The sequence below is a fragment of the Stegodyphus dumicola genome, chromosome 7 (genome assembly GCF_044657685.1).
Source record: "Stegodyphus dumicola isolate Sdum_Otavi_A_Nest chromosome 7, ASM4465768v1".
Lineage (NCBI taxonomy): Eukaryota > Metazoa > Arthropoda > Arachnida > Araneae > Eresidae > Stegodyphus > Stegodyphus dumicola.
In genome coordinates, this window is record NC_140774.1 from 71245758 (window position 1) to 71262115 (window position 16358).

Below are 16358 nucleotides of genomic sequence, written 5' to 3' on the forward strand. Positions count from 1 at the left end.
CCAAATGCAAACTCTTGACCAAAGAAGGGTGCGATGGCAAGTCTAAAATAAATAAATAAATTAATTAATTGATTAAGGAGAGCAGAGGTACTTTCTTAAGCCAAGTGGCCAGGTGGTGTATAAAGATTTGATATCAATTTCCAAATTATATTCCAAAAACACAGCTATGAGAGGGCCCTGCATAATTTTTTTACACATACAAAAAAAAAAAAAAAAAAAAAAAAAAAAAAAAAAAAAAAACTCGCAGGGCGTCTTAATGCTTGTTTCTTGTAGTTTCAAATTCACTTTACGTGTAGGTGTTTAGTATACATCAGGAACCCTATTATGCCAGAGAGCCATTTGTATAGAAGGGCTTGATCGAAGCTGATATAGGGAAACCCAAGGAATTTGTTTCTAGGAACAGAAAATACCAGACATCGCTGCAGGAAGTTAAAAGGTGTTTCCTCTTCTCCACAAGCTAGGCAGAGAGGAGTTTCGACAAGACGAGAAATCCCCAAACTTGGGGACATTTTGGACCAGTCTTTCTGTATCACTGCAATAAATAATGTAATTGATCTCTGTATTAGTTGACCCTTATATATTGCCTTCTATTAATTTGGAGAAGCTAAAAGTACTAGAAATATTGGCGGCCAGGTGAAAACTATGAAAGGTCGGAGAATGAGCATCTGCTCTCACGAACCTACCTAACTGAAGGCTAGTATTACAGACAGAGTATCTGCTCTCAGGTGTTTTTGAGCTCAGCACAGGTTCTGAGTATTACTTTGTTCTTTAAAGTGCTTTGCATTCCATTGTCTTTAACGTTCATAGTAGTTTGAAGTGTAACTACCAATTGTACTCTGCGATAATGGAAAGATTTGTAAGACTATTTTTTGTGAAAGTTCCAGATCTCTCAAGTCTTTATTTTGATAAAATAAATTTTATCAACCTATTGTCAGAGCAATGTGCATTCAATCTATAGTGAACCTGTATGCATGCAACAATAGTAAAAACATTTCTTAGTTTTAGATAAAATAATGCTTGGTACTTTCTGATTACCTGCACTCCCAATGAAAAATTGTGAAAATATATTTATAAGCAGCCTATTGAAAAAATAGTTATTTCACAACAATGATGTCACCGAAAAATTGTGCAATACTGTGTTTATTTAAATGAAAATAGATTGCTGTGTACATAAGCAGAACAACAGTGGAGGGAAAAAAAAAAAAAAGAGAGAGAGAGAGAGAGAAAGAAATGCTAAAAAAAAAAAAAAAAAAATTATCGATGTTTCTCATTTTTTTAAATTTATTGATCAACTGATCTTGTACGGAATTTTTACTGTGTCACCATTTTGAAAATGGTTGTTACCTTTTGCGTATTAGCTTGCTGAAAAATTAGTTGCCAACAAGTTTGCGGCTTTTTGGTAAGGTATTATGCTTATATAAGAAATGTACTGCTGTATTATACAAAACATTCGAAAATTATCCAATAAAATCATCAACTACTTCATAAATCACAGACAAAATATTTTTATTAACAGGATTACTGTATTCTAATCAAGAAATATGTAGCTTTTACAAATTAAAAACTAGTTAATTCTACTTCTTGTATATTATTCAGTGTTTTATTCATGGCGTATAATAACGTCTTAGCTTTTCAAAAATCTTTGCTCTTTACAAGCAACCTTTTTTTTTAAATGAGATCTAAAGTATTCTCGAGACAAGTTATCTACTGGGTTGTATACATAACAAGTGACTTTTCTGTATCTGCCTTTGGTTATGAGTATGAATCATGTGATACATTCATTTGACAGTCAACAATCAAATTTTGTTTATCCTGTTATGCTGTCAGCACTCAAGACGACAGAATGCCTGTGATATCATCTTAACCCTCTGAGCGTTAATACTAGCTTTATCCGGTAATCAGAAGTTTTGCTACTTGGCATATATTAGCTTATAATTTAAGATATTTTGCTTTCTTACTTTCCTTAATAACGTAAATATCATCTTTTTCTTACTTTCCTTAATAATGTAAATATCATCTTAAGGAATGCAAGTTTATGAAAATATGGATTAAAATAAGTAATTATACAAACTCAATTAATAAATGCTGTTTAAATACCGGTCTTAATGACGGATCTAAAATCCTGTGCCGCTCAGAAGGTTAAATACACTCATGTCCATAAATTAAGGATAATGCATAATCAGGCACAGGAAGAGTTAGAGGCAAAACAAATTTGACTTATTTGTAAAGCTTATTTATTAAACAAAAGGTAAAGAGCAAAAAAAGATGCTATATGTTTGATATTATTAAAAAAATTAGCGATTTTTTTCTCCCTGGAGGAAATTACAAAAAACCAATATTACATGGTTGGTATGATTGTTAACACATTGTCTCCCAGACGATGCAATACAGTCCGTACAACGCCTAGGCATGCTGAGTATCAAATTATCGATCTGATCTTGGGGGATATTACACCACTCAAAAAGCAATGCTCTCCGAAGTTCCGGTAGACATGTAGGAAGAGGTTGATGGGCTGCAACTCGTCGGCCAAGCATGTCCCACACATGCTCTACTGGATTCAAGTCTGGTGAGAATGTTGGCCAGTCCATACGGGTGATATCTGCCAATTGAAGGCATTCGCTTACGATGTTTGCATGGTGAAGATGGGTGTTGTCATTCATAAACACAAATTGTGCGCTCATGGTGCCCCGAAACAAACGTACATGTTGTTCCAGAATGACGTCCCGATAGATTTGGCTTGTCATGGTTCCAATTTGAATATGCAAGTCAGTTCTGGAACCCAGAATAATTCCACCCCAAACGAGCACTCCTGCACCACTGTAACGGTGTCATTTAATAATGTTTTCTTGGTAGTAACGGGTACCTGGAGCTCTCCATATGAAAGTCCAGTGAGAATCAGACTGCAAGCTAAACCTGGACTCGTCGGAAAACATCACACAAACCCACTGTTGCGGTGTCCACAATGCATGCTCTCTACTCCAGGCTAACCGCAGGTGACAGTGAGTTGCAGTAAGTGGAACGCATCTGACAGGTCTACGAGCATATAGACCAATCTGCCCTAAGCGTCTGTACACGGTCTGCCTTGAAATTGTCGTACCAGTGGCTGAAGAGAACTGACGAGACAGGTCCGAGGCTGTGCTCTGCCTGCTTCTTTTGGCAGTAACTGCCAAATACCAGTCCTCATTCAGCGTTGTAACTCTGGGGCGACCTGCGCTGTAACATCTACTCACATTACCATCATCTTGGAATTGTTGCCAAAGCCTGGAGATGACACTCTGGGCAATTCCAAGTTCGTCTGATACTTCCAGTTGGGTACGCCCACATTACAGACGGCCGATAATTCTACCATGTAAAAAATCATCCAAATGCGTCCTTTGTGTTGTCCGCGCAATATTAATAAAGATTCTGCTACATTAAAACAAATCAGCAGAACTAAATTGAAAAAATGCAAGAGTTTTTTTTTTTACACATGCTCCACACACACACAGTCCAACACATGGCTTCTGACTGCGAGACAGACAAGCTCTCTCACAGTTCAAAGTTACAGTTGAACTGCAGTTAAAAATACAGAGTGAAAAATTAACAAACAATTAGAAATTAGAAAAATTACCAAAAAAAAAAAAAAAAAAAAAACACTTTACAAATTAGTTTGGAATGCTTACAGTTAACCAGCATTTTCCCTTTACAATTAATCATTATTTTATAATTTATTATTAATTTGTTACAATTTCAAGCTAGCAGGCGAGCCATCTTCGAATAACTGCTTCCTGCATAGTGCAGCCATCTAGTGGTGAGATGATGAAGTGAAAGTTGTTCTAACATCACTCCCTCACCAGTAACTAAGTTACGATACATAAATTGTCATGACGGTAATCGCAGAACATGATCATTATACCTTATGATCAAATTTCACTTCACATAAAAACATAAAGGAATCAATTACTAAACATTGTATCAGGTTTCTCAAAGTAATGTAGCAAATCAAAGTACAAATTACATTTAAAATATCATGAATTTCAAAATGCTGGAAAACATTTGTATATACCACCATTAATAAATATATATACTCCACATATGGGCTTAAATGAACTATTCACTGTGTTTTACTTTCAGTGACATGAAATAGCTAACAGCAATGAAAGTATTATTAAAATATTCATATTGCATAGTAGACATATTAAATATTCAATGCACGTTTATTATTCTATTCACTCATGACTTTGACTATCAATGCAAATATTTCTAGAAACACATATTTTAACTTTGTCTCAGGAAAAAAAAAAAAAAAAAAAAGTGTAAATTGATGATATAGGAATACAAAGTTGTTACTGGAATCTAAACAAACACAATACTAAATGCAAACTATTTCAAATATACATGTGTACCATATTAAATAATAAGTAATTAGTTACATACCCCTTTGTATTGTAGACATATTAAATTTATATATTATACAAATTATATATTATTAAAATATAAACTTTGGAAGAAATAAATCATTCCCATTTGGAAGAAATAAATCAACCTTTAATTAATTTTCTGCAATTCAGGATCGTCCCCTAACCCAGTACCTTCTAGAACATTCGCACCTATTACATAAACTCCTCGTATAAATGCTGCGTCATAAGTTCTCCTACACAGATGCCTTCTCGCATTCGTTCTGCTAATGCTTCCGCTATGCTCCTCTTTCTTTGTTAGAACGTTATGACATATTAAAGTCAGTCGTATCTAATAGTTCAATTACTGAATGAGTTTTTTGATGAACTTCATCTGGAAAATCTGCTCTAAATTAAAATAAAGATATGCTTGTTGTTAAAAGAGAAAAGTCCTGAGTCGTCATTTTTCTCCATGTTTCAATCATCCCAGCTTCGTCAACCATATGCCAGAGCATGTAATGGAATAGCCTCACCATTCGCCCACGATGTGTTGGAATAACTGAAAACATTACAGTTATTAATTAGCCGGCAGGATTTATCCTCTACGTGGGAAAAAAGCTCCTAGATTTATTTCTAACGCGCGTCTAAATTCAACAGTGGGTCAAGGACAGTGTGTCTTATGCTTTTGCTTCTTTTCCGGCGACTCTTAAGTGCTTTCCCTCGTCTCCAAAGTTATGCGTTTTATCAAGTGCTTCTAAAGTGACTGATTTTAGTGTTCAAATTGATATGTATGCGAACTCTTAAATTCAAGATTTTGTGATTAGAATGCTAACATGCTCAAAAACGGCAAAAATGTCAAGTGATAAGCAAGAATCCGTAGCTATTGTGGATACAGTGAAATTTCAGTTCCCTATTTTTGACGGCACAAGTACAAATTTTCCAATAGAAAAATATCTTCTATTGTTTGAAGAGAAATGTGCTGCAAAGAACATTCCAGAAAAGGAGAAGAAATTTGTTTTCTCAGAGTGTATTAGAGGAGAGGCTTTAGCCCTCTATTTACGTGACTGTTTAGATAAAGACTGGAACAACATAAAGGATATTTCCGAGACATACTTCACAACATCGGAATGTGTGAAGACAACATCGGAATGTGTGTGAATCGGTTACTTTTAGTGATTTTGTGTCTTTAAAATACGAGAAATTTAATAATATTGATGTTTATTTTCGTAATAAGTTGAAATTAGGAGCCAGCTTGAAACTAACTGATTCCATAATGGTGGAAACACTTACGGAAGGACTTCCTGAGTCTCAAAGAATGCTGTTAACAGTGCAAAAAGTTGACACACCGAAAGACTGGATTACTCTTGCTAGGAAACTGTTTCCAGTTCAGATGCCGTTAGATGGTCTAGGAAATAGTAATTACCAATTTGTTTCTCCAACGCAAACTGTTCCGAGGTGCTATTATCCCAGACCAGAGCAAAGCCATCATATTTTTTTTATATTTTACACCTTTTAAACATTTTCCTGATTATGACTTTTAATACCTGATTTAGACTTAAACCCTAACTATGACAAGTTATTTTCCCGAATATGACAAATTATTCTCCTGATCTTGACCTTTTATATTTTTCACATAATTTGAATTATTTCGTAGCAAAAATTTTCTTCTTATTGTAGGATAATATTTGTTTCTAATTTACAAAATTATAAAAACGACTAAGTTGATTATACAAGTTATCTGTCTTATAATTTTGATTTTATATGATCTTTTATTTTTCTAAAACCACTTTGAGGTAATGTACAATGCCAAAAACCAGTTACCTTGTATTAGGCAACGGAGGTTTTTCAATATTTGTACCTAGCACCCCCCAACCATCAGCAAGTAATCACGCTGATCTGTTGGCGAGGACATGCCATAGTTTTAAAGTGGAAGTGTTCATGTTCTAATGTATAATTGTATTATTTATATTGAATTGTTTTTTGAATAATTATAATATTTTGTATTGAAGTGTAAAATATGTCAATCTTTAATTGCCTACGATGAGAGGAAAACATGCACATAATATATTATCGTATAATCTATTAATATATTATTCATAAATTGTATAATCTATTTCTTTTCTAAGTTTTATCTGATGGAAGAAAAATTTAAAATATTTTCTAATCAAAGCTTACTATTATGAAAACATATTCAGCGAAAAAAAATGCATCATATTTGTGGACTATCTGGCATTTAGAGATTTTACCAGATATTTTCATTCTATTCGAACTCTTTTTATGAAAAGGACTTTCAAAAAACAAAATGGACGTTTTTAACAAAATTAAGGACTTTTGTAATTATAACTTATTTATTTATCAGTATTCCATATTTATTATGTTATAGTTTTAAAATTAGTCATATATTGTATATTTATTTATAACTCATAGTTTTAATGTTCAAAATTTCATATGCTATAAAGTCAAAATTTTATATGAGAAAGTCATGAACTATGATAGGCCATAGTTAAAGCTTGTACGCTATGTTCTGGATATTTTCATGTCTTTTCTCATACTTTTGCTTCACTCCTGTACTAATGCTTTTCTCACCCCGGCCTCTCTTTCTGACGGGGGGGGGATGTAAAATATAAAAAAAATACTATGGCTTTGCTCTTTGCGAACCAGCAACCTTTAATTAATTTTCTGCAATTCAGGATCGTCCCCTAACCCCCTTCTAGTATTCTTCTTCTTCTATCGTCCCCTTCTAGAACATTTGCACCTATTACATAACCTCCTCATATAAATGCTGCATCATAAGTTTTTCTACATTTTTCTAGAAGCTACTCTGTTACATAACCTTTCACATAAATGCTGCGTCATAAGTTCTCCTACACAGATGCCTTCTCGCATTCATTCTGCTAACGCTTTCGCTATGCTCCTCTTTCTTTGTTAGAACGTTATGACATATTAAAGTTTAAAGTCAGTCGTATCTAATAGTTCAATTACTGAATAAGTTATTTGATTAACTTCATCTGGAAAATCTGCTCTAAATTAAAATAAAGATATGCTTGTTGTTAAAAGTGAAAAGTCCTGAGTCGTCATTTTTCTCCATGTTTCAATCATCCCAGCTTCGTCAACCATATGCCAGAACGTGTAATGGAATAGCCTCACCATTCGCCCACGATGTGTTGGAACAACTGAAAACATTACATATATATTAATAATTACTTCCAAAGATTATAAATATTTGATGCAGTTGATCACTAAGTTGAATAAGGCAATACTAAGCAGAAAAATGAAATATATAGTACTCAATTATGTAGAATTACTAATAGCACATAACAATTTATACTTCACTACAAAACTGAAATATATACACGTCCTTGGGAGAGTATCCCATCATGTAGATTATCACCGCTAAACCTATGCAGTCACTCCAGTTATTTATACCACATGCAATAATAGCAGAAATAATATAGATAAGAGTAATAAATAAAGGAATAGTATAACCCGGAGTCTGAATCTCACAGGAAGGTGTATTGCTCTGCCTGAATGAGATTTTGTCGGAGGCCTTGCCTCTTTACTTTGGGAGGTGGGTTTAATAACTGACGGTTTGTTATCAGCAATGCTTAGGTTAGAATCTGCAGGCATAGTATCTGTATTTAAGGTATACGCAGGTTTAAGTCTATCGACCGAAATTTTCACTGGTTTCCCTTTAATTGACAGATAAAATTATTTTTCCTGCCTGTCCAGAACTGGAAAGGGTCCCTCATAGGCTGGTTCAAGTGGCTTCTTGATTCTGTCCACTCGAATAAACACTTGTGTACAAGTACCTAAATCTTTGTGCACAAACACTTTCTGTTGTGGTGCATTTTGCATTTTCACTGGTTTGAGCAGTGCCATATGTTTTTGTAATTTATTCACAAAGCTATCAGGCTCTATTTCACAAGTTGGAGGGTCAAAAAATTCACCTGGAATCCTTATGTTGGTTCCATACACCATTTGAGCAAGAGAATGGTTACCATCCTCTCTAACAGCTGCTCTGAGGCCAAGAAGCACTGTAGGTAGAACTTCAGTCCATTTGACCGAGTTGTGAGCTTTAATTGCAGATTTTAGGGTTCTATGGAAACGCTCTATTTTCCCATTACATTGAGGATGATAGGGCATGGTGTGGCAAATCTTTGCACCGCATATAACAGCCAAATTTTGAAACAGTTGTGATGCAAATTGTCTCCCTTGGTCTGTCACAATTCTGTTTGGAACTCCAAATCTACATATCCAGTTTTCATAAAATGTTCTGCTAACGAATTCTGCTGTAATGTCTTCCAATGGAATCACCTCAACCCAAGAAGAAAAACCTGTCGATACATGTAAGGCAGTAAATTTTTCCATTTGAGGGAGGCAATGGTCCTATTAAATCGATATAGACCACACTGAATCTGGAGTCTGCTTCTTGGTATTCTCCCAACTTTGTGTGTCACCTTGACTCGCTGACAACTAACACAACATCTGGCCCATTCACTTGAATCTTTCTTGATATTTGGCCATACGAACCTGAAAGTCATCCGCTGAACTGTAGATTTGATGCCAGGGTGCGAAAGACCATGTATATGCTTGAATATCTTTCTTCGAGATGGTTTAGGTATGTAGGGACAAATCTTGTCTTGGGAGGTATCACACCATAAGATGTGTCCAGAAGGGAGCTTAGAGCTTTTGAAAATCAATGAAGTCTCTCCATGAATTAACTGTCTCAGCTCTTCATCCTGACCTTGTTCCAGTGCAATCTTTTCATAGTCGATAACAGCAATCTCTTCAACTCAAGACAGGGTATCTGCCACAATATTCTCTTTGCCTATAATGTGCTGGATGTTAGTGGTAAACTGAGAGATGTACTGAAGCTGTCTCAACTGCCTTGGTGATGCTTTTTCATTATTTTGCTTAAAAGCAAAAATAACAGGTTTATGGTCAGTAAAGATTGTAAACTCTCTGTTAAGTCCCTCTGAAGCCAGATGGCGCTGCCATCGTTACTGTTTACAAAAAGAATGTTAATTACTTTGGAGTTGGCTTCAATGGCGAAGCAGAGAGTGATTGTGGGAGCCTGAGCGTCTCTCAAAAATTAGTATAATAAAGATAAAGATATGTTACAAAGTAGTTTGTAAATTAGTTTAATTGAGAGTTACAGTCCATTTAGAAATCGCCAGGCCACTCTCTACCTTCTAACAAATGCTTAAACTGTTTTATGGAGAGATAGATTGCTAATAACTCTCGGTCATACGTGCTGTATGCCCTCTGTGCTTCATTTAATTTCTTTGAGTAGAAAGCAATGGGTTTCCAGCTTCCTTCATCCAATTGTTGGAGCACTGAGCCTATTGCCCAGTTTGAGGCATCTGTACATAAGGATAATAGGCAATCAGGTTTGGGAAATGTTAACAAAGCAGTGTTAGCCAAATCTGTTTTGCACTTTTTGAACTGCAATTTTGCTTCCTCTGCCCATGGGACTTTTCATTTATCCTTTTTCTTAGCACCTTTGAGCATCTCGTGAAGAATGGCTTGTGTTTCTGCTGCATTTTTAAGATATCTACGGTAGAAATTTACCATACCTAGGACCATACCTAGGAAGGTACATAAATCACGAATTGTTGTTGGCAATTGGTAACTCAAAATTGCTTGCACTTTTGCAGGGAGAGGTCTTGAACCTGCAGCATTTATGAGATATCCAAGAAATTCTATTTCTTCAACTCCAAACACAGATTTGGATATATTGATGCATAAACCATATTTGTCTAATCTTTCAAACACTAGTTTTAGGTGTTTACTATGCTCCTCTTCTGATGATGAGGCTATTAATACATCATCCAAGTAAGGCAACACAAAATCAAGGCCTTGGAATACTTCATGCACAAAACGCTGAAACGTTGATGGTGTGTTCCTAAGTCCAAAACTCATGACATTAAACTCGAATAACCCAAATGGAGTAATGATAGCTGTTTTGGGCTTATTTTCTTCTGCAATTGGGATTTGGTAATAAGCTTTTAGGAGATCTAATTTGGAGAAAATGGATTTCCCACTCAAAATGAGATGAAAATCTTCTATCCTTGGTATGGGATACCTGTTTGGGATTGTCTGAGCATTTAGTAATCTATAATCCCCACAAGGTCTCAGTGTTCTGTCTTTTTTGTTTACTAAATGTAAAGGACTGGCCCACTGGGATTTTGATGGTCGGATAATATCATTATCAAGCATAAACTGGAATTCTTGCTTTGTCAGTTTCAGTTTTTTTTGCATCTAGCTGTTGTGCACAAGCATATACAGGTTGGCCTTTTGTAAAAATATAGTGTTTAACATTATGCTTTGTTTGTTTATTTAGCACATTAGGTTTAGTGATATTTGGGTACTGACGTAACAATTCAGCAAATTTGAAAGAATTATTTAAGGTAGATATAACATGATCGACACCAATTGACATTATATCACTTGAGACTTTAAGTTGAGTAATGCCATCGATTAACTGTTTCTTTTTTATATCAATTAATAAATGAAATTGGTTCAAAAAATCTGCACCTAATATGCCTTTGCTTACCTTGGCAACGATAAATGGCCATTGAAATGGGCGTCTCAGTCCTAAATCTAAAGTAAGCACCTTTATACCAAAAGTTGGTATTTCTGTCCCATTAGCAGCATATAATTTGTACTCACAAGATCCCTTTGTTATAGAATTTGCTGGCAGCAATGATACATCTGCTTCACTGTCCACTAAAAAATTTAGTCCTGAATTTCTATCCGTTACAAATAACCGGAACTTACGGCTATTCATGTGTTTAGCAGCAGAGCTAGCCGCTGAATCTACTGCTGGCTGGAGTTTTCCGTCTGTTTCCAGCTGCATGGAGGTGTACACTTTTCCGGAAAACACTTTTTGCCAAATTTAAAGTGGAAATAGCACAGTCTGCCTTTTGGACTGTACCGTTTCTGAGATCTGCTGCGAATCCTATGCCTGTGACTGGGACACTAGAGTTCGTGATCTCGAATGCTGTACACTGAGCGAAGCTACATTTAGGCAGATATTTTGGTGAGAAGTTCATTAACTGTGAGGGAATTATTACTTGCACTTGCAAGTTCCATGCGTGGACCCATTTCTGCAATTTTATCAGCCATTGTGGCTAATTTTTCAAGACTCTCATCACTGACTATAAGGATATTTTTGACTGCGTCAGGCAACTTTTCCATCCACAGAGTACGTAAGACTTTATCAGACACATCGTTATTATCACCAAGCGTTCTCATCTTTCGAAGGAGTTGAACTGGCTTCATATCGCCAAGTTCTAAACCAGTCAATAATCGTTTGATGTGCTTATTTTCACTCTCTTTAAATAAGTTTGTTAGCCTTTCTTTTGCTGCTGAGTATTTAGTTGCAGTTTCATCTTTGATAATGTTCCATATGTTTTCAACAAACTTAGGATCCAGCTGAGCCACTACGTAGTTAAACTTGGTTTCTTCTGACGTAATTCCTGCAATTTTAAATTGGGCTTCAACAGTATAGAAACATATCTCTGGTCTATCAATCCAGAATGGGGGAATCTTTACGCTCACTTTGCTTGCTTCCAGCTGCACATCACTGCCATGACTATTCCTATCAGGCATTTTTGTGCTTCACTTTCTTATATCCGAAAAAACATTCATAACACTCAAAAGAAAATCAATAATCACAAGACACTTGTTCTGGAATGTTTAGCACATTGTCCGGAAACACTAAAATAGCAGAAAGTCTCTTCTACTCTGGAAATTATGTGGATGCATTAAGATTAAGCACATTGCAGTGTCCTGCACACTAGAGTCACCAAATGTCCGTGCAATATTAATAAAGATCCTGTTACATTAAAACAAATCAGCAGAACTAAACTGAAAAAATGCAAGAGTTTTATTTTTACACATGCTCCACACACACACAGTCCAACACATAGCTCCTGACTGCGAGACAGACAAACTCTCTCACAGTTCAAAGTTACAGTTGAACTGCAGTTAAAAATACACAGTGAAAAATTAATAAACAATTAGAAATTAGAAAACAATTAGAAAAATTACCAAAACACTTTACAAATTAGTTTAGAATGCTTACAATTAACCAGTATTTTTCCTTTACAATTAATCATTATTTTATAATTTATTATTAATTTGTTACAATTTCAAGCTAGCAGGCGAGCCATCTTCGAATAACTGCTTCCTGCATAGTGCAGCCATCTAGTGGTGAGATGATGAAGTGAAAGTTGTTCTAACAGCGTCATAACTATTCGGTTATTGCACTGAAATGCTTATAAAGCTCGTGCGAACAATTTTACTTCTTTGCCTGTATTCCTTATATATCACTCTCTTACACTCTCGTCATTGTGACGTACCATCGGTGTCATCTGGTTACTTCCTGAAATTTGCATATGATTTTTGAAGATGTGTATAGTGATTTTACAGGTGATATATTTATTTTAGAGTTTGATTTCCGCGTGACTCCGAATTATCCTTAATTTATGGACATGAGTGTAAATAAGTGTATGGAATACAAAATAACATTGGCAATGTTGCCCTATCACCTAGGAATTGTGGTGATAATCTGTCAAAAATGAGGCCAAAAATCTACCAAATTTCGGGCCATGCTGATAGAAATGAATACAGTTTGAGTGAATGAAAAATAAGGACAGGCTATCAGTGCTGTTTTATATTTGATTATGCTAGCAAAATAATGACTACTGACAAATGTGAAAGCTAACTGCTTCTTTTAATGTGTAACGCCAACCACTGAAGGACATGATATGTCAGGAGAATCCCATCAATGTATTCCTTTTTAAAGTTGCATAATTTAATATATAATATAATAATGCAATAAATCTTGTAATTATGTAGGAAATATAAGTACATATAATTTCTTTGTATTTATCTATGAAGTGCTGCTTTTCCTGCACTTTAGTATGTTAATGTTATCAATTTCTTCAGTTTTGATCAACGGATGGCGGGTAAGTCACCTATTGCAAGAATACTGAGAATAATTTATCAAAAAGCTTGAGAAAATATAGGTATTATAATGGAATTTTGAACTTAATATTCTTATGAAAGGATATTTACATTTTTATTTTTATTTCTTGATTAGCAAATTAAATGGGTTTTCATCCGCAGAGAACCCGTTGGCGCAGTTGCAGTTTTACTCACCAAGCTCGAGCCGAGCTGTAAGCGTGATATTTTGTAAATGTGGTTTTTTGTGATGTAAATTCAAGTTAGCAGACAATGGTAGTAAAAATTCAGGTTTAATCCTAGTATCCGGTGCACACGGGATTTGGCTACTTTTGGCGACTTTATGATGAGCAGTAAAAACGGGACATATACAATGAGTAATTAACGGGTCATTCAAAGAAAATATGTAGTTAAACTTAGTATATACCATGTATATAGTATATATACTATGTGGTGTATAGTATATATATAGACGTTCTTTGGATCATTTTTGGTGTTGGCGATAATTTTCAGTCGCGCCAAGGCTGCACCGTATACTAGGATTTTACCAAAATTCACAGATAATAAGTATGTAGATGTAAAAACTAACAGGTTAAACCTGATACACGAAAATAAATTTGTATTAAATTCAAGTTAGCACAGAAACAATGTATTAAACACAACGGGAAGTAAAAATTCATTTAAAAAATAACAATTAGTATTCTTATACTTACGTTTACAATATATTTATATGTATTTTCTCCAATTCATATAGAATACTAATATTTCTATTAAAAGTGTCTTTTTTCACTATTAAGTACTTTGCCTGTTGATTGATGTATTTCGGTAAGACCCATGCCCATGTAATAAATTTATGAATGTTATGAATGCATGAACTTTAATACATCCATTTTACATAGTTTTATTTATTTATTTTGAAGTTACTTGCATGCAGCTTTTCATAATATATTTCACAATACAAATAACTTTCAACAGTAATCAAATTTTCTTCAGTAGCATTTTTAAGAAAACTAGAACTTTATACATTTTAAAATTATTATAGGGGTTGGAAACCTCATGGTTCTGCGTGCTTACAGCTGTTAATAATCAAGAACATAACGTTAACAGCCATGTTACAAATTGGCATTCACCCCTCCCGCCATAATTTCTTCCTTTGATCCCGAACTGACGACCCGAGAACCGGCATCTTTCGATGAAAACTTCTTTAATTATGCGAAAATATTTCTATCTATTCGTTTTAAAAAATTCAGAAAAAATAATAATAAGGAAAAAAATATTATAAATCTCAAAATGCGAACAACGACAACCTTCGCATAACCGAATAGGATGAATTAACTAGGTTACCAGGTTTGAACTATTATCGCCAAAGTTGGCGATGTTTACATTTACCGGGTTCTCTGCGGAAGTGCTTCCAATTAAATTTTTGACTTTTAAATAAAATCCACTCATGGTACAAAATTTTAATCTATATTATGATAATTAATACAAAGTTTTCAGGAATGATAATATTTAACAAACATGTTCATGTGTAAATTTAAAATCTTATATTAAGGTACTTTCACATACCTCGAGTTGCCACAGATTCCCTAATGATCACAGTTCCTCCTGGCTTCAGTATTCGTGCTATTTCTGCAAATACTTCAGCAGGATGAAATGTAATTGTTGGAGTAAGTGTTCCACAATATATGGTATCAAAAGATGAGCTTGCATGATCAGCTAAGAAAAAAATTAATAAATTAATATCATCAAACTGATACTGGTATAAATACAGTAATTTAAAAAAAACTAAAACCTACAAACAACTAGACGTTCCAAATGTTCAACTGCCACCATTCCTTGGTCTCCAACAGCTTGCTGAAGCTCTTTAACTACTTCCTCTAGATGTTCTTGTTTTACATACGATCCCCATAACAATAGTATCTTTTGTCCACTTGACGGATTAGCAGCCATCTAAAAATATACATTTAGTTATACAGTCAAAAGTCGTTAATCCGGACTCGTCGGGATTTCGGCGATTCCAGATTATCGATTTTTCCGGATTATAGATCATCAGTTTAAATCTGATAAAATGGCATGCAGAAATTATAAAATTAAAAATATGAAACCGTATTTTACGAAATAAAGAACAATTATGATCTAAAGGGTATCAAAATTTACAAAAAAAAACCCCCTTAATATTTATTTGTTTACTTTATTAAACATTTCTTTCAATGTAAGTTGTTTAAGTTGCTTCATTTTTTATGTGACAATACATTCTCTTTAATTCTATAAACAGACATAATTTCTTGTTCAGTTACAAAGTTCCGCTGTTCAAGTCCTATAATTGCTGTGTCGACTAATTTGTCAATCGAAATTTTTTCGTTTTCAATAACCTCTATCACTTTCTTCGCTATCCGAAGGGTGATTTAAATCATATCAAAGACGAGATGAAATAATACATTGAGTAAGCAATTATAAGCCAAATAAAATAAAAACATCTGCCCTTAAGATAAGGATAGTGCTGACAGATCAACTTCCAATTCATTGCACGCAGGGGCAGAGTTAAAGATAAACAAAGGATATGCTTTTATCCATTTTTTTGCAGCAATTCCACTTTTTGTTTAATGGACTCCGAAAGATACTTTCGCTTTGTATATCCTTTACATATTAGTAAATATATATCGGAAATTCTATTTGACATAATCAAAAGTTCAAGCTTACTTTTCTAAAATTTTTCTAACAGTCTGCAAAAAATAATAATCCGGATCCAATTCGAAGATTAAGGAACAACGCAATCTGCAACATTAAATGAAATAGATAATTAGATAATTTTAGCTTAGCTTATCCCGTCCGTTATACATTAAACGCGCATTCGTAAACGTATTTTGCGCACGCGCAAATTCGCAGTGGTAGAAAGTTTGTAGCTTTGAGGTCCGGATTATAGATCATTCCGGATTATGGGTGTCCAAATTAACCACTTTTGACTGTAATTAATTTAGTTTTATACCATACTAGATGTTATTCATACACAAA

At 34.4% G+C, this 16358-nt stretch overlaps 1 protein-coding gene across 1 annotated transcript in view; it reads right to left on the bottom strand.

Annotated features, from left to right (window-relative positions):
• The window catches only part of CIAPIN1 (cytokine induced apoptosis inhibitor 1), an 86625-nt gene that overhangs the window by 60571 nt on the left and 9696 nt on the right, over positions 1-16358 (bottom strand). Inside the window, exons 2-3 of the mRNA XM_035362525.2 lie at positions 15143-15296; positions 14913-15062 (exon numbers count right to left, since the gene is read on the bottom strand). Coding sequence (XP_035218416.1) covers positions 14913-15062; positions 15143-15296 — 304 coding nt within the window. The remainder of the gene's footprint in view (positions 1-14912; positions 15063-15142; positions 15297-16358) is intronic.